Source organism: Elephas maximus, chromosome 3 (genome assembly GCF_024166365.1).
Source record: "Elephas maximus indicus isolate mEleMax1 chromosome 3, mEleMax1 primary haplotype, whole genome shotgun sequence".
NCBI lineage: Eukaryota > Metazoa > Chordata > Mammalia > Proboscidea > Elephantidae > Elephas > Elephas maximus.
Genome location: NC_064821.1, coordinates 93,572,567 through 93,591,056, shown reverse-complemented (window position 1 = coordinate 93,591,056; position 18,490 = coordinate 93,572,567). Strand labels below are relative to the sequence as shown.

The following is an 18,490-nucleotide window of genomic DNA, read 5'->3' as shown; positions in this document are numbered from 1 at the left end:
TTCACAACAACTGTGAGAGAGTGATAGAACAGTTTGTATTACCCTGTTTTTTAACTTAACAACAGATTATATTACACCATTTTCTAAGAAAGAAAATTGAGGAACAGAAATTCTAAGCGATTTTTCCTATTGTCATTTGAGCTATTGAATGATTTAGCCAGACTGGAACCTTAGTTTTCTGACTCTATTCCTTATGTAACTTTGCATTCTGGGTTCCAATGAAAATGTTACTTTAGCTCTTACTTCTTGAAATCACTCTCTGAATAACTGTTGTCACTTCCAAAGCGTTCCCAGCCCTACAGAGACTGTCTGATGCAGATATGACCCCATCTGTATTCATTTGTGGAAAATCTGGTGGTGTGGTGGTTAAGAGATATGGCTGCTAACCAAAAGGTCAGCAATTCAAATCCACCAGGCACTCCTTGGAAACCCTATGGGGCAGTTCTGCTCTGTCCTGTAGGGTTGCTATGGGTCTGAATCAGCTCGGCAATGGGTTTGTGTTTGTGGTTTTATTCACTCATATTCCTTTTTTGTACCTGTTCTAAATGTTTCTCTTGTCTCTCCAACTGAGATGTTCTCTTAGAAAAGACACTATGATTTTATTTAATCCCTGCTGATGTCAAAATAACTGAAATTTCTGGCTCTTTAATTTCCTCAGCAATTTGTGATTAGTGGGGTCTGAAATAGAGTGACCCAGAGGCCCATTTTGGTCAGTTGTAGACTGAGGGAAAAGTGCTGACGACTGTCTACTTATCCTCAGGAATTATTAGAAAGTTTTTTGTTTTTGTTTTTTTATAGGGAAGGTTTTGGAGTCCTGGTGGTGGTTAAGAGCTTTGGCTGCTAACCAAAAAGGTCTGCAGTTCGAATCCACCAGCTGCTCCTTGGAAGCCCTATGGGGAAGTTCTGCTCTGTCCTACAGAGTTGTTATGAGTCAAAATCAACTCGAAGGCAATGGGTTTTTATGGTGAAGGTTAGGAGCCTTCGTGGCTTGCTTGTTAAGCGCTTGGCTACTAACCGAAAAGTTGACGATTCGAACCTACCCAGTGACTCTGTGGGAGAAAGACCTGGTGATCTGCTCCTATAAAGATGACAGCCTAGAAAACCCTATGGGTCAGTTCTACTCTTACCATATGAAGTCACTATTAGTCGAAATCAACTGGATGGCACCTAACAACAACATGAGGAAGATTAATGTTGATGACTGTGGAGACAAGCCCATTGAGGAGCCTACTTGTAGTACCATGTACTTTTAGTTTGTGCTTTCCTCTAGCTCTTCCTAAAATGTGTCCTTCCCTTTTGACTTTCTTAACTGGACTATTTTCAGAGATAGTCACTGTGGAAGTTAATCACTGTCTCTTCTGCTGGTCCTAAAAATGATCATCATTGGAATGATCACAGCTCTTCAGCCTGCTGCAGTGCAGTTTCAAAGCCAGGTTTCCCTTACCTGATCACATTTAATCCTTTCAAATAACCTGTTATATAGTCAGGTCAGGGATTATTCACTTCAATTAATAAATGGGAAACCCTGGCCTAGAAAAGAGAAATGACTCTCCCAAGATCAGGATGTTAGGCGACACTTGAATTGAGGTCTTCTTGCTCCTGGTTCAGGTCTCAATGCTCCTGATTGTCAGTAGCATTTACCACTCTTACTGTTTCTTTACCAGAGGATTTGGGGTTGGGAATGAGGAAGACATTTTTTTCAAATGAAAAATGTTATGAAGGTAATGTGGCTTGAAATTTAGCCTGTGTTTCCTGTCCAACTTAACTTTGGCTTTGTTTGTATTGAAATGAAATAAATTAAGCTAATTGTGACAAGTGAGGAGTATGATTGAATAAAAACAACAGAATTGGTACAGTTTTGTTTTTATTAATCAGATCTTCTAGCCTTTGTAAAGTACAAAGCCAAAACATCTAGATGCAAAAAAAAAACCTCTAATCTAACTAAATGAAAAATAGCAATAATCAAGCACATATGATTTTTATCTGCTGAATCTATAATAAAGCACACAACTCACTATTGAAAATACCTAGATATTTATGTGTAATTTTCATTTTTATTTCCAATATTTGTCTTCAGATAGTTAGCCTAATCATAACACATATTTGAATTCTAATTATGCCTTACCACTATTGTATCTTGGGCTGGTCCCTATGAATATACAGATAGTCAGATTTCTTCATATATCGGTTTAATTCACACCTACCTGGAAGTGGATATTTGCAGTGTGTTAGCAGATACCCTATTTCTAACAATAAAAGAAGCTTCACTTTGTATTATCATTGCATTAAATTACTGTATGTGTCATTTAATGAACACCAAAGAAAAACACCCTCTTTTGGCAGTTTAATATTATTATAATTCTTTTATGTAGAGAAGAGTGACATGAAATGCAAATAACATGTAGAAAGGCCAGTTGTTAAAATAATGGGAGAATAAAATGCCAGGCACACGATGTACCACATACAGCAAGTACTGTAATACTGGTCTAATAGGTTGCCATAAGTTGGAATTGACTCAATGGCAACTAACAACAACAGAGTTATTGTTAATTAAATATTGGCATATAATCTGTTTCTGTTAGACAAAGTTGTTATTTTTTTTTAATTATACTTTTATATTGTGTTTTCTTTATTGTTGTTGTTATGTGCCATCAAGTCAGTTCTGACTCATAGCTACATACAACAGAACATGACACTGCCCAGTCCTGCACCATCCTTACAGTCATTGCTATGTTTGAGGCCCTTGTCATAGCCATTGTGTCAGTACATCTCATTGAGGGTCTTCCTGTTTTTCTCTGACCTTCTACCTTACCAATATGATGTCCTTCTCCAGGGACCGGTCCCTCCTGATAACATGTCCAAAGAGCAGGAGACAAAGTCTCACCATCCTTGCTTCCAGGTAGCACTCTGGCTGTACTTTAGACTTGTTTGTTCTTCTGGCAGTCCATGGTATATTCAGTATTCTTCGCCAACACCGTAATTCAAAAGTCTGAATTCTTCTTCGCACTTTATTATTTACTGTCCAGTCCTCACATGCATGTGAGACGATTGAAAATATCATGGCTTGGGTCAGGCGCACCTTAGTCCTCAAAATGACATCTTTGCTTTTCAACACTTTAAAGAGGTCTTTTGCAGCATAGTTGCCCATTTTATTTCCTGACTGCTGCTTCCATGGGCGTTGATTGTGGATCCAAGTAAAATGAAATCCTTGACAACTTCAGGATCTTCTGTTTGTTATGATCTTGCTTATTGGTCCAGTTGTGAGGATTTTTATTTTCTTTATGTTGAGGTGTAATCCATACTGAAGGCTGTAGTCTTTGAACTTCATCAATAAGTGCTTCGAGGCCTTTTCGCTTTTATAAGGTGTACTACTTCTGAAGCATGTAAAATATTTAAATGTACCTTTCAGGAATTAGATTCCTTCTCTTGAGAAGAAATCAGTTGATGTTCATAAAACAGAGTCTTTATTACATTTGCCTAAATTTAATTTAAAACTGAAAGTAATTACTTAAATATCTGACCTACTGTAAACTTTGATAGAAATAAATGTTTATTGCCTTCATTGTTTTGACAAAAGTTAGGCAGATTCTTTGGGTAGTGTTTTGGATCATAATGGTAATGAGAACAGTAAGCTAAATGTCTCTGTGCCAGGTACTTTATTAGGTACATTACATATATATTTATAAACTGGAGTAATTATCTGAAATTGTGGATTAGTACTGATTAAAGTACCAAACGATAATGTTACTACATGCTGAAATTTTTCAAAATGCCTTCAGCAAGCAGTCTCCTAGGTACTCTACGTAGCATTTAGATAGAATACTGCCCTGGGAGTTTATAAACTCAGGTATTATTCTACTAATCAGAAAAGTAACACACACTGAAAAAAAAAAAAAAAACTGTATATAGTTTGCTTTATTTTAGGCTCTTTACAGTTTCCTAGAACACCAGTCTATTGTCTAACGAGTATTAGCCTTGACTACCGTAACATCCCCTATAGGAGGAATTTCGAACTTTCAAAGCCTTCCTGGTAAACTTTCAAAGCCCAGGCTACTAGAGTAAACTTTCTAATCTAGCTTCAGAAATAAAAGAAAATATCTGAAAAACAAAATCCTTTTGTGAAATATGGCCTTGTTTTGTTTACAAATGATGGTTTCCTCTTTTTGCAGATGTGTCTTGCTGAATCAGGCCTCTCTTATCCCTGCCATCGACTTACAGTGGGAAGAAGGTCTTCACCTGCACAGACCCGGGAGCAGTCCGAGGAGGTAAGCCTATTTGCCAGCTTTTCGTTGAACACAAGGCCTATCCTCCACCCACCTGCCCACTTCCTATTTTTTATCTGCCACAGCAGTGAATAGATAAAAGTAAATGTAGCGTGAATAAAGCCTCAGTAAATTCTTGAAGGCAGAAACTTTCCATGCAAGGATATTGCTAATGTGCTCCTTCTTGTTCTCTTAGTTTCATGTTGCAACAGACAGAATTCAGGTGGATTGGTTGAAATGATTTTTACTTAGAGCTGTCAAGTTAACAGGGAGGTTTTCTTTGTTGTTGACTACGTAGTTGAGTGCATTTATTGGGGCTGATCCTGAAGGTTCTTTAACTGTGAACCAGGCATCCTGCTTGATATTTAATAACAAAGATGAATAATATTGAACCTATACCAAGGTGCTCAGGATCAAGTAAGAGTAATAGAGGAATAAACTAATACTGATGGCATAACATAGTAAATGCAGTTTTAACAGTGCACACAGGGTGCTATAGCAGCAGAGAGGGGTAAATAAGATTGTACGTGTATGTGTGTGTGATGTGTCTATGTCAGCCTGAACAACATTAAAAGGCAGAATCTATTCTGTTCCCTCGCTACAAATAGCACTTCTGTTTCCAACTCTGACCTTGGTTATAATGGAATGGGAAAGAGAACATGGGTATTATAATTTATTCATTTAAAAAGTAGTATTGAGCTACTACTGTGTGCTCGGAAAAGTCTTCACCATGATTTTAAAAGTTTATACAACAGAGGTGATATATAGTACAGAAAATCTTTATTAACACTAGTGCTTTTCAGAATAGAGTATGATCCAAGTATTTGAAAATTTGGCATAGTTCGGTAAAACTTCTTTCATTTACATTCTGTTCAAAATCTGGTTGCATGCTTTTATTTAAACTATGTATTTTGGACACTTGTTCTGAAAGCTGCCACTGGATCTCTTCAGCCATCCTCTGAATGTGTATTTTTATCATTTACGTATGTGAAAAAGACTTCTATCCTATGATCATCTGGTGAAAATGATAATTTGTTACTCTAGATTTTTACCATTTTTTTAGAAATCCACAGAGAAGGAAGCTTTTTCCCCTGCTACAACTACTATTGTACTGTTTTCTTGGGCCTCTAAAAACGTTTATTTCCTTTAAAGATCCCACACCATTTTTCCTGCATTTTGTCTCACTAATCCTCATGAAAGAAAAATGATGCTGAGTTTCACTGCTTGGCAGGAATTGTTAGAAATAATTCATTGAAGAATTTCCTTCTAGTGCTTGAATATATTTTTTAACAGCTGAAGTAGGTCACGCTTCAACTCTTTAATCAATAAATACACTAACATTAAAAGGTGGCCAACTAGGTGCCCCCACAAATCCTTAATTATTCTTATACTCTGAGAGGTGATTTCACACCATCTTATTTTCTTGTCTCACTGTCACCATTGTATGTATTATTTGGGCAGTACCTTCAGCAGAGAGAAGTCAGTGCCATAGAGTCAAGAGCAGTGTTTGTGAGACTGGCACACTTTTTAGGTTAGAGAAGCAGGTACAGTGGGGTTAGGATTCTTTGCCAAACTAAAAGAGCTACAGCTTTGGGAATATCTTAAAATCTGATTCTCTGGGATGAATACACTAGTTTTTTCTTCCCTGGCTAACTGTAAATACCACCTCCTCCAGGGGGCTGGTGAGAAGTAGGAAAGAAGCTGTGACTTGGTTTTTATGTTATCACAGAATTATAAAGATGGAAAGAATTTTTAGATCATTTGGCCCAACCTACTCTTTTATCCACCCACTCTTCATCCATTCGTCCCTCATTCATTGAAACATTTATTTAATATCTCCTACAAGCCGAATGTTGTTGTTAGTTGCCATTAGGTCGGCTCTTATTTATGGCGACCTGATGCATAACAACAAAACGTCACCTGGTCCTGTGTCATCGTCATGATCATTGGCATGTTTGAGTTCCTTGTTGTGGCTATTGTGTCAGTATACCATATAATGGGTTTCCCTCATTTTTATTGGCCCCCTATTTTATCAAACATGATGTCCTTTTCTACCAGTTTGTCTTTCCTGATAATATCTTCAGAGCAAGTGAGTCAAAACCTTGTCATTCTCACTCCTAAGGAACATTCTGGTTGTTTTTCTTCTAAGACTGAATTGTTCGTTTTTTCTGGCAATCCATGATATATCCAGTATTCTTCACCAACACCACAATTCAAATGTATCAATTCTTCTGTCTTCCTTTTTCATTATCTAAGTTTTGCATGCATGTGAGGCAGTTGAAAAGACCGTGGCTTGGATCAGACACATCTTAGTCATCAAAGTGATATCTTTGCTTTTTAGAACTTTAAAAAGTTCTTTTGCTGTAGATTTGCCCAATGCAATACCTCATGTGATTTCTTGACTGCCACTTCTGTGGGCATTGATTGTTGATCCAAGTAGAATGAAATCATTGATGACTTCAATTTCTTCTACATTTTTTATTATGTTGTTTATCAGTCCAGTTGTGAAAAAAAATTTTTTTTTCACGTTCAGGTGTAATCTATACTGAAGGTTGTAGTCTTTGACCTTTATCAGGTTGTGTCATCTGCATATCACTGGTTGTTAATGAGTCTTTCTCCAGTGCTGATGCTGATAGTCCTGCTTCTCAGATTAGTTGTTGCACTTAGAGATTGAGTAAGTAAGGTGAATGGATACTACCCCGCTACAAGCCTTTTCCTATTTTGAACCACATGGTATCCCCGTGTCCTATTTGAATGACTGCCTCTTGATCCATGTACAGTTTCTGCATGAGCACAATTAAGTACTCTGAAATTCTCAATCTTTGCAAAATTGGCCATAATTTGTTATGAGCCACACAGTCAATTGCCTTCACGTAGTCAATAAAGCACAGGTAAACATTTTTCTGGTATTCTCTATTTTTGGCCAAGGTCCATTTGACTATAGCAGTGATAGCCACGTCTGTTTCTGAATTCAGCTTGAACTTCAGGCAGTTCCCTGACAATGTACGACTGCAATTGTTTTTGAATTATCTTCAGAATTTTGCTGGCATGTTATACATAAGATGCAGTCCTTATGCTGAAAGAGCTCACTCTCTTTTACAAGAATCTCCTCAAAATAATGTTTTAATCTTCAGTGACAGAGGGTTCTGTACTTCATGAGGCAAGCATTTCAGTTGTTTGGCAGCTCTGTTTCTTGGTATTTTTCCTATATTAAACTGAAATCTGTGCTCAGAGCTTCCACCCATTGGTTCTGCTTATTTCTTCTAGTTCTAACCCTTCTCCATTTCCAGATAGTTACCATACTGCTATTGACTAGTATAAGCCTTGAGTTAGAACAGAGATATTTGAGACCAGTAGCTAAATTAAGTTTGCATTTTATGGATTATAGTTATGTGTCCTTTAGCTGGGAAGTTTTGTATTTTGCATTCTCCTTCTGGCCCTGAAAACACATTTTCTTAATGATAATTCAGCATTTTCTCTTTTTTTCCCTTCCTACTCTTAATAATTTTCCCACATCTCTGGGTACCTAGCTAGATACCTATCTCTTCTTTTCTCAGCTTCCTGGGTGGGGCATTGTGGGGACTCCACAAACCCTGGCGCCTCAAGAATTGTCCAGTCCTCAGCTGACACTGGAGAAGGAGGAGTACCCAAAAAATAACAACAACAAAAAATTTCTAATTAATGTTAAAAAAACCATTAGTTTATAACTTCAGTTAAGGAATTGCTTATTGAATGTTCACTGTGTGCTGACAGATGACTATGAACTGATAATTTCTTATTATTTGATTAATGAGAAATTGAGGCAAGCAGGGAATGCTAGGGGAGCACAGATATGGGGAGCGTAACTTTCAGGAATGATTGCACGTGACAGCCTTGTCTGCCTTGTTCACCTGTGTAATCTAACACCTAGCATAGTTCCTGGCACACACCAGCCACAGAATAAATATTTGTAATTGAATGGGAAAAAAGGAAGAAAGATTTGAAGAGTTGACATACAAATTGAAATATAAAGAAGTAGTCCCAGTGGGCCAAATGACTAACATGGAAATGGTACTCCATTCAGAGGAAGCAGAATGATCTGATATAGTGTATGGGGAGAGCTAAGTACAGTTTTCAGTTAGTGCAGAAAAAAGTAGGAGACAAAGAGTGGTAAGAGTTGAGGTGAAGGTGTATTTAAACTCGGGGGTGCCACAGAGGGCTAGTGATTTTTCTTTTTTCCTTCAAATATGCATTTTTTTTATTAACTTTTATTGAGCTTCAAGTGAACGTTTACAAATCAAGTCAGACTGTCACATATAAGTTTATATACACCTTACTCCGTACTCCCACTTGCTCTCCCTCTAATGAGTCAGCCCTTCCTCAAATATGCATTTTATAGAATGCACTCTAGCTGCTAGATTTAAGGCACCAAGACTGGAAATAGAGAAATCAGGTATGAGTCTATGGTACTAACACTAGAACTAATGAGATCCTCAACTATAACACTGTCAGTAAAAAAGAGAAAGGGGCATGAATTCAGGAAATATTTTGGTGGAAAAATCAGCAGGAGTGGTAACTAATAGGATGTGTGGGGGGTGAGAGAGAAGGAGGAAATAAGAACAATGCCTAGGTTTTGACTTGAGTGACAGAGAATATTCATTCAGTATTCATTCATTAAATTCTCACTGCATTCCTACTACACTCCAGGTAGTGGTGCAGGCACGGGAAGTATGGCTGTTAACAAAGCAAAATCTTGCCTTAAGGGAGCTTGTACCTAACAAAATGAAATTGAGGGAGTATTTGCAAAAAATCAGTATTTCAGTTTGTAAAACTTGGCAAGACAAGTATGGGATGGGCAGCAGGAGCTGACAGCATGTAGCATTGCACCACAGGCAGACAAGCTAAATAGTAATCCAGTTGCCTCCTGAACGTCTCCATCTGAATGTCCCAGCTCAGGTTCATTCACTATGTTCAGAACTGAATTTACCATGTTCTCCCCAAAACCTTTCTCCTCGCCAGTACTAGTGATCGTCAACCTAAGCTAAAAACTGTTTATTTCAGTCACTAAGGTATCTGTTAAGGAGCCCTGGTGGTACAGTTGTTAAACATTCAGCTGCTAACTGAAAGTTCAGCAGTTCAAGCCCATCAGGCCCCCCAAGGGAGAAAGATGTGCCTGCCAGCCTGCTTGCTTAAAGATTATAGCCTTGGAAACCCTATGGGGCAGTTTCACCCTGTCCTATAGGGTCACAATGAGTTGGAATGGACTGGATACCAATGGGTAAGGAACCTGTTATTCTTTGAAACTGTCTCAATTGACCTGATACATTGTGATATTTAAGAATCTTTCCTTTTTGACTATTCAGAAAAGGGTATTGTTATATCAACATCCAATTTGTTACCATAACTTGTTAGTTGAGAGGTTGCTTAGCTACTAGGGTTCGTGTCTGCCTTGACTCCTCCCTCCACTAACCTCTCCCACAGCACTGCCCTGTAAGTGTTCCTTCCTTCACTTGCATTGTTATCGTCTCCTCTATTGGTTCATTCTCTTCATTGAAAAAACATGTACAAATCCTCTCTACCTATATATATATATATATATATATATATATATATATACATATAGTCAAGCTTCTTAACAGAGTGATCTACACTAGATGACTGCTTCATCTTTTATCCACTTAACTCGCTACGAGGTGCCTTCTTCTTACCATGTGAATTGAATTTAACTATTAAAATCAGTTAATAGTTTTATCAAGATACTATTCTATGTCATCTCCTTTCCTTTCATATTCACAGCCACCTTTGTGGACCAGTATTAGTTGCTTTGTACAGTTGGGATATGAAGGCACTTGCCCACGGTCAGACAGAAAAGGGAAGAATATTCAACCCCAGGTCTTTTGACTATAAATTCAGGGGTTTGTTTTGTATAATATCACAGCTGTCTTATCTTTAATCCTTATTCTACTGAACCTGTGTTCAGTACTTGTCTTCACTGAGCCACTCGCCACCATTCTAGAGATTTCTCAGACCTTGCTTTTATGATTCTCTCTCTTTCGATTCACTTTCAAATCTTTGACAGCCATCTCTCTCTTCCACTGGTTTCTCTTCCTTCATCATATTCTGTAAACTCTTCTCACTCTTCTTCTGATTTCTTAACTGATCTAATCCACTCCTATTACCTCAGCTGCTATTTATATGCTGACTATAGGGTTGCTATGAGTCAGAATTGACTCGAAGGCTTTTTTTTTTTTTCCAAATATAAATCTTTCTGGACCTCGCTCCTGAGCTCATGAGCGATTTTGTTTTTTTCTTTTCTTTCTTTTTTTCAGCTGCCTACCAGGTATTTTTACCTGGATGTCCTAGAGGTATCTCAGATTCATTCTGTCTGGGAACTGACCTCATTATCCTCCCTCACCAGACTTCGCTTTCTGCCCCCTCAGTCGAACTAGAGATGTTGGTGTCATTTTGCCTCTTTCATTTTCTTCATCCTCAGATATAACTGGCCACCGATACCTATCAGTCCCACTAAAGTTTATTTGAAGTCTGCCCCCTTCAATCCATTGTCACTGCTACTGCTATAAAATGTGAACTCTCAGCCTCTCTCACTTGGAACTTTCAAGAAGGTCTCCTTTTCTCATGTTTTCAGGTCTAATCTGCCATACCCCAAAACTGCAGACCAAACACACAGGGGCACTCACACATACCCCTCAGAATTCTTTCCATGAACACTCCTCTGCCTAAAAACCTTTAGTAATTTCCCTATTGCCATCAAAAAAAGTCCAAATACTTTAGCATGCCAAGGTAAGAACTACAAGGTAAGACAATCTAGTTCCATCAAACCTTTTTGCCCTTACCACTAGTCCACACTCTGTTCCCAAAGTGGAGTTGATTATTCAATTTAATTTTCTCTATTCTTGAATGATTTTTAAATATCCAGTTCCTTGCTGAAATTTTTCTCTGCCTAGAGTCCAACTCTCCCTCTCCCAGTCTTCCTATACACACACTCCACCACGTTGATATTTTCCTTCAAGGGTATGGGTTAAAATGTTAGCATCTGTGTGAGGCTGTCCATAATTTTCCTTGCTGGTTCTGGAGTAGCTAATCACCACTCTCTGCTTTATTCTCCAATAGCATTTGCTTACACTTTATTGTATCTTATCATACTGAATAAGATACATTTGCAAGTAAGTATTTTTCCCTTTTAGAAGGAGAATTTCTTAAAGGCTGGGATCATGTGTTATCGCTGTATCCCTAACCTTCAACCTGTTACTTGGAAAATAAAAGGTACTTTGTTGAAAGAACATCCCAAATTATAAGTTTGCCTTAATGCCAGTTATGCGTTCTAAATTATGTTTCAAACAGTTTGGTTATCATTTCCTGCAGAAAATTTGCCCTGATCCCTCCCACTCACAGTGAGTTAGGTGCTCTCCTCTGAATTTACCTGCCTTCACACTTCCACTTGGTATTATAACTGTCATATGTAATACGGAGCACCTTGACTACATAGACTATATCTTTCACACAGGACCAGGCATTGTGGCAATTCGTAAATGTTTGTTGAATGATAAAAAAAGATAAATGAATGGAATAAATAACCAACATAGAATCACTTTTTAGCTGTTTTTAAAAATCTGAATAAATAACTTCTCTGAATTCAAAGAATTTTAGGACAGCCATGACTGAACCAAGCAATTATCCGTTCTCATCAACAAACCTTAATGAAAAAAGATTGTTTATCTCATTTTTTAGATAAAGCTTTTCCTAACCTGTTAGATGGCTGATAAGAAAACGTGAAGGGATTGGGAGGTCCTTATACATAATTAAGTAGCTCATTCTTGCAGATACCTCAATAATTCATATTTGAAATATACTTTTTCAACAAAATTGGCTTTTTAGATACCTCCTTTTAAAGATGTTGTGGTTGTAGTATTTCACTTTCTGGGATCTTAAGAGATTTGGGGGTTCTATGCTTCGTGAAGTCAAAATTAATAATGGGTTATGTGTGTATATGGAGAAAATTAAAATCACTATCCTAGCATGAAGTACAGTCTTATTGTTAAAATGGAAAGGGACGATTATTTGATTGAAAACTGGAGGAGAAAGAGGCTAGATGTGAACGAGATAAGAGAAGAAATAAGTATACATAGACTACTCCCTTTTTTCCTCTCCCATGTGTCCCCCAACCCCCCCCCCCCCCCACTTTTTAACATGATGCCTCCGAAAGGGGGAGGTGAGTACTAAGAAAAATAGAGTAGGGGCTGAGATGATAGCTTAGCTTGTAGAGGATGTGAGAAGTTTTGGCATACTGGACCTTATTTTTCTCTACTTGCCTGTGAACCTGATTAGATGGCCTGAAGGAACATGCAATGTACTTGTTAGATCCTGAGCCTGTTTAAGATTGAGCCTCAAAGTTAAAAGGAACTTCATGCTCCAGATTGTCACCTGTCTGAAACACAGGGGCAATTCAACCATAGTTGTAGTCCTAGAAAATATGTTGTTTGTAGAGGAGACTGCCTCGCTGTTCTGAAATGAGAAGGCATTTTAAAATTTTAAACTGTTAAATAGCTCAGATCAGGAGGACATCTTGGCTCTACAGAGCAAAACACTAAAAGTAGGATTAGGATGGCAAGTGGAATCAAATCTTGTGTGAGAAACAGTAAATAGTGGTAGAGCCTGAATTGTAGGTAGACTGCGCAAGGCAAAGACCATTCATTTATTCACCTAACAAGCATATCTTTGTTATCTTCTCTATTCAAAACATTGGCAAGAATGTATTAAAGATGAGAGGGAAAATGTTACAATTCTGGGCATCAAAGCTGGTTATGCCCAAGGAGGAAATACTGAGCATACTGAATCAAATGGAGTAAATATCGCGGCTTCCTCATCCGTCTCTATTAGACTCACTAAATTAATAGTTTTAAAAAATTGTTTCCCAAAGTGCTGAGATCCTTTGGAGGTATCCCAGCTGTTAAGAGAGATGAGGAAGAAATAGGCTCTACGTTGCCCTCTCACTGCATCAGCCAGACTAGCTCTACTTTTCCGTTGTATGTCTGTAATTTTACATGATTTTTTGTGTGTGTGTGTGATCGGAGGAGGGAGGTAACCCTGTGAAAAGAAGTTTGAAAACTACTCACAAGAGATCTCTAAGATCTCCAGTTTTGAAAATCTATGATTCTGTGACTGGCTGACCTAAAACATTTCCTCTAGCTAAGTTTTATGGTTCTCTGATTCTAAGTTTCTCTTCATGCTTTTCTGGCGAATGTACATCTCTAAAACTGAAGGATCAAGTAGTTTCCCTATTTTCATAGGTTAACTCCATAGTGCCATATTTTAAAAGATAGAAACATTGTTTACTAAATAATCTTTGTAGACTTTGTTTTTGAACACAATATAAATAAGAAGTTGTTTAATGTTGAATAGCCAGCATTTAGCCAGATACCTTGCTCAGACTTGGACCCCTTCTCATCTAAGGCATGAATATTTGTCAGTATTTACAATCCAGTTTGAATGTTTTAAAGCTCAGGATTTTAGGAATCCCATTCTAACCTGGAGACCAGCAGCATAGTTCATATTTTAAGCTGATTTTTTAAATTTTATTTTAATACCTTAAATCTCAACCAATATTAAAATAAAATTCAGAGCATGTTTATTAGTGCCAGCATGTAGTAAATTCTCAACAAATGTTTATTGAATTGAAACATTATTACATCTCATATTTAATAGCCTTCAGCTTATAAAGAGTTTTCATATAGCATACATTTCCATGTTATTTTTCAGTAACATTGATGACAAAGATTAATACCATATTCACTAATGAGAAATTTGAGAATCAGTACAGTAATAAAGTTGCTTCTATCTCACAAATATAGTATAAGCTTTTTGAAAGACTTATGTAACTTATTTTGTCTCTGACCTCTCTGGTTGTAACCATCTCCTGGTTTAATGAGCAAATTTTCTTGAGAAGTTAATTGTATACTGAGGATACAAAAGACAAAAAATTCTGTCTTCGTTGAGTTTGTAAACAGCCTTCATGTTCCCTCAATCTTCAGTCTGTGGTCTAGGAGTATAACAGCAAGTTTAGAAATGTAAGTCTTAAAAATGGAAAAGATCAAGCTCCTTATTTGGTAAAACTTTTGTAATTCTAACTTCCTATTGTGATTACATAGCTTAAATTTTGAAATCGGATTTTCTAAAATCAGTGTGAGACTAATCAGGACTTTCCTTAAATAGCAAAGCACCGATGTTCATATGGTTAGTGATAGTGATGGAGACGACTTTGAAGATGCTACAGAATTTGGTGTAGATGATGGAGAAGTTTTTGGCATGGCATCATCTGCCCTGAGGAAATCTCCAATGAGTGAGTATTAACAACTCTTTGGGTCCAGCATTATAGTTTTCCTTTCTAATGGACAAATTTTGGGGGAGCGGGGGAGGAAACTTAAAAATCTCTTAATAAACTCCAGGTTTGGAGAGAGAAAATATAATGAAAGAGCAGTCTTCATTAGAGTCAGAGTCTCCTGAGTTTTGATCTCATTAAATCCAGTGATTCCCATTGCTCTAGTAAAATTCATGAAAAATGCAAGGGAGTATAAATTTTGTTTCACGCAAATAACTAGTTCTGGCTCTCTCTTTGCTACAAGCCTGGAGGCTGATTAATAGACAGCTGTATTTTCTTCGACTACTTGTTTCCCCATTTCTTATCATAAATATCAGTTATAAGAGTAATAATACCACTTTTCCATTCATTGGTATCGATCTTTTGAAGGAATAAAAGTAAACTAAATGTGCCATCCCTCTCACTTTTACCTTAAGAGATACATACTGTAGAATCAATCACAAATGATACTGTATGCAAGATTACCACTAAAATATGCCCTTAAATGGCTCATCTCCTCTGCGAAATTAGGGAACACCTGTGGACAGAAATATATCTGATACTTACATAAAGATGAAGTATTTTCCGAATTAATAAGGTCTTTAAGATATTTGTAGATTCTTTTTATATAATTTAATCACAGGATGTTTATTTCAAGAATTGAAACTCTGATAACTGGCACACATTTTTAATGCTTAGCAGGATTGTGTCAGTTGATTTTCCAAAATTTATGAACTTGGGATTTTTTTTAAGGTTCATCTGGTTTGATGAAATCCTCTAATGTCTGTTAAGTTAAAATGTCACCTCAGATATATCACAGAAGCTAAAACTTAATTTTATTTCCTCGTTATTGATTATAAATATATTTCTTATATGTGGGATTAGATGTTATGTGGTTTGTTTTTTGTGTCTATTTGTTTTTGTTTTTTTTTTGTTTTTGTTTTTTCTTTTGTTTGTTTTTTAGTGCCAGAAAACGCAGAAAATGAAGGAGATGCCTTATTACAATTTACAGCAGAGTTTTCTTCAAGGTAGGGTTAGGATATTAAGTATATAAAATTGATGTTTTTTCATGCTACTGTGATTTTTCTGGGGCTGTTTTAATCATGGATTGTTTTAAATTTCTCCTTAAAGTATTCAAAGGATATATTTATGAATTTATATAGTCCTGAAAGTGAAGTACATACTGTTCAGTGTTGGATAACTAGTAAACCATTTATGCTATTTAGATGTGTATTCAACTTCTCTCTATATCTTTATAGTGGCTCAATAAATGGATCACTATTTTTTTTAATTTAATACCTTGACTATATTCCCAAAAAGACTAGGATGCAAGATACTAATTTTTACTATATCCTAATACAATCGAGTGAACAAACCTTTAAAATAATTAAGAGAAATTTAATAAAAATTTTAAAATATAAGCAAATTTTTTCTTTTAATATTTGTTTTGGAATTGTTTAGCATTTTTCTTCTAAGAGTCCATTATAAAATGCTTTATATGCATTTAAGAATCTGCTCAAGTGTTTAAATGTAAAGATAATTTAAATATTTGACCCTAAATTTTCATATATGTGATTTTTTTTTTTTAGTGCTGTTTTCTGAACATAATATAATTTGGTTAACTCTGCAAGAAACCATTTTTCCTCTGTGTCGCATTTCCAGAATAAATGTGCTAAAGTAGGACGTTAAGCTTAATGTAACTAGAAAGATCTTATGAAAATAAGTAACCAAGAAGTGCTACTTACAAATGGCATGATTTTGTAACACCTATTAAATCCATTTGCCAGATGTACTTAAAATTCCAGTATCCTAATATATCAGTATTAGCCAAAAAAGAATTCTAAAAACTAATGAAGCTCATTTCCAAGCCTTTAAAGAAATATATTAGTCTGCACCTAAGAGACATTAGTTCCAACATTTACTTAAAAGTCATTGGTTAGACTTGTGAAACTTTGAGGTAAATTTGAAATATATTTTAATTAATAGACTCAATTTTTTTCTATAGATACGGTGACTGCCATCCTGTATTTTTTATTGGGTCATTAGAAGCTGCTTTTCAAGAGGCCTTCTACGTGAAAGCCCGAGATGTAAGTGCACTCTTAAGGTTTCTAATTAAAAAGTGGAGCTCAAAGGTTTACCACTAGGCCTGAGGCAATGCTTAATGTTTCTCTTTTTTTCAGATTGAAGACTTGATTTTATTTCTGATTTATCTACCAAGTAATCACCAACAAAATGCCCACTTCAAAAGGGCAGTAGTGTGATAGGGTATAACTGGCTCTTTCAGAAAGCCTTGTCAAGCTCTGAAACAGGATGTTGTTTTTTGTTTTTGTTTTTGTTTTCCTGGGGGTCAGGAGAAGGTGGACCAGCTTAATGGGAATAGGCTACGTGTTTGTATTATTTTCAATTACATGACTAATAGGCTTTTGCTAAAGGATTTGTCTTTCAGTCCTTTCCCAAAATAATTACTCTATCTAACGATATATATTTGACAACTACAATAGTTGTTTTCCCTCCCCCCCCCACCCCCGCCCAAGTCACTTTGGGCAACAAAAGAATCTTCCCTTAAATATAGAAATTGGCTTTGTGATCTTGATAACAAGTAGATTAAGTTTATATAAAGAATTCAGAAGGTGCATTTTGAGCAAGAAGGTTCTCTTCAGTTACCCTATTTTTATGTTCCAAGCCAGTCAAGACCTCAGGAATTGACTCTTGCCTATTTGTATAGCTCCAGGCCTCTCTGTTCCCTGCCTTGCACTTAATAAATCTGACAGTACTGTACTATTTGTAGCTCTTCATAATCTTACTTTTTTAATACTGTTCTCACTGCCAGGAATGCCTTTCATCCTGTTCTTTACCAGGATGACTCCTATTCTTCCTTTAAGACTGAACCTTTCCTGATTCTTCCACTTTTCTCACATTGCCCCACCCATGCCATTAATGCTTTTCATTGATACCCTCTGCTCATCTCTTATTGTTACACTTAACACATTGTTTATAATTATCCATTATGTATATGTCTTCCAGGGAGTTTGCTTTTCTTTTTTGCCGGGACTATGTACCATAAGTACCTATACATCATAGATACTGAACAAATGTTTAATGAATGAAGGATACAAGGAAGAGATAAAGTGTAGATGGAATAGAGAAGAAAGTTATTGGAATTAAAGAGGACAAGGAATTTTGAGGATACTGTGCAAGAATACCTCTGAGATTTCCAGATTCTAGTGTATATTAACTCTAATGTAAAGAGCAATTCATTTTAAAACAAATTTTAAAAACCGAATTCCAAGGACATCAGCAAAATGACAGGATAGTAGCTCCAAGATTCTATCCCCCAACAGAAACATTGAGAAACAAGCAAAAACTGTCGGAACCAACTTTTACCAGAACTCTGTAAAACAGTCAAAGGTTTATAGCAACCAAATACTGAAACAAGAAAAAGTCAACTTAAAAATGGCAGGAAAGCTCTGTGGCTCTTTTATCTACCCTTGCCCCACCACCTCTCCAGCTGTGCATTGGCCTTGAAGACAGCAGTCCACATTACCATGTGGAACCCTAGTTTCTGGTTCTGGAGGAATCCCTAAGTTCAGCGCAAACCTGACTAAGGGCAAGCCTGAAGGAGAGCCCCAGCCAGAACAAATCTACAAAGACTATAGTTTTTCCTCTCTCTTTTTCTTAGCTGTTGGCATTCAAAACACCAGCTAAACACAAGCAAAAGGGACAAAGACTTCAATAATCACACATGACAAGGAATGCAATCTTTGCAAAAATGGTTTGAAAACATCACTAAACAGATGATTACAGCCTTCAGCAAACAAACAGCAAACCTGGGGGGAGGGATAGAGTTTGGTGTTCAAAGTTACCATATTATAAT

The 18,490-nt window shown here is 36.6% G+C and overlaps 1 protein-coding gene across 2 annotated transcripts in view; it reads left to right on the top strand.

Annotated features, from left to right (window-relative positions):
- Positions 1-18,490, top strand: part of FAF1 (Fas associated factor 1) — a 602,340-nt gene that overhangs the window by 396,872 nt on the left and 186,978 nt on the right. For both annotated transcript variants that reach the window (XM_049875181.1, XM_049875180.1), the window contains exons 9-12: positions 4,170-4,265; positions 14,472-14,598; positions 15,581-15,644; positions 16,622-16,703. In XM_049875181.1, coding sequence (XP_049731138.1) covers positions 4,170-4,265; positions 14,472-14,598; positions 15,581-15,644; positions 16,622-16,703 — 369 coding nt within the window. The remainder of the gene's footprint in view (positions 1-4,169; positions 4,266-14,471; positions 14,599-15,580; positions 15,645-16,621; positions 16,704-18,490) is intronic.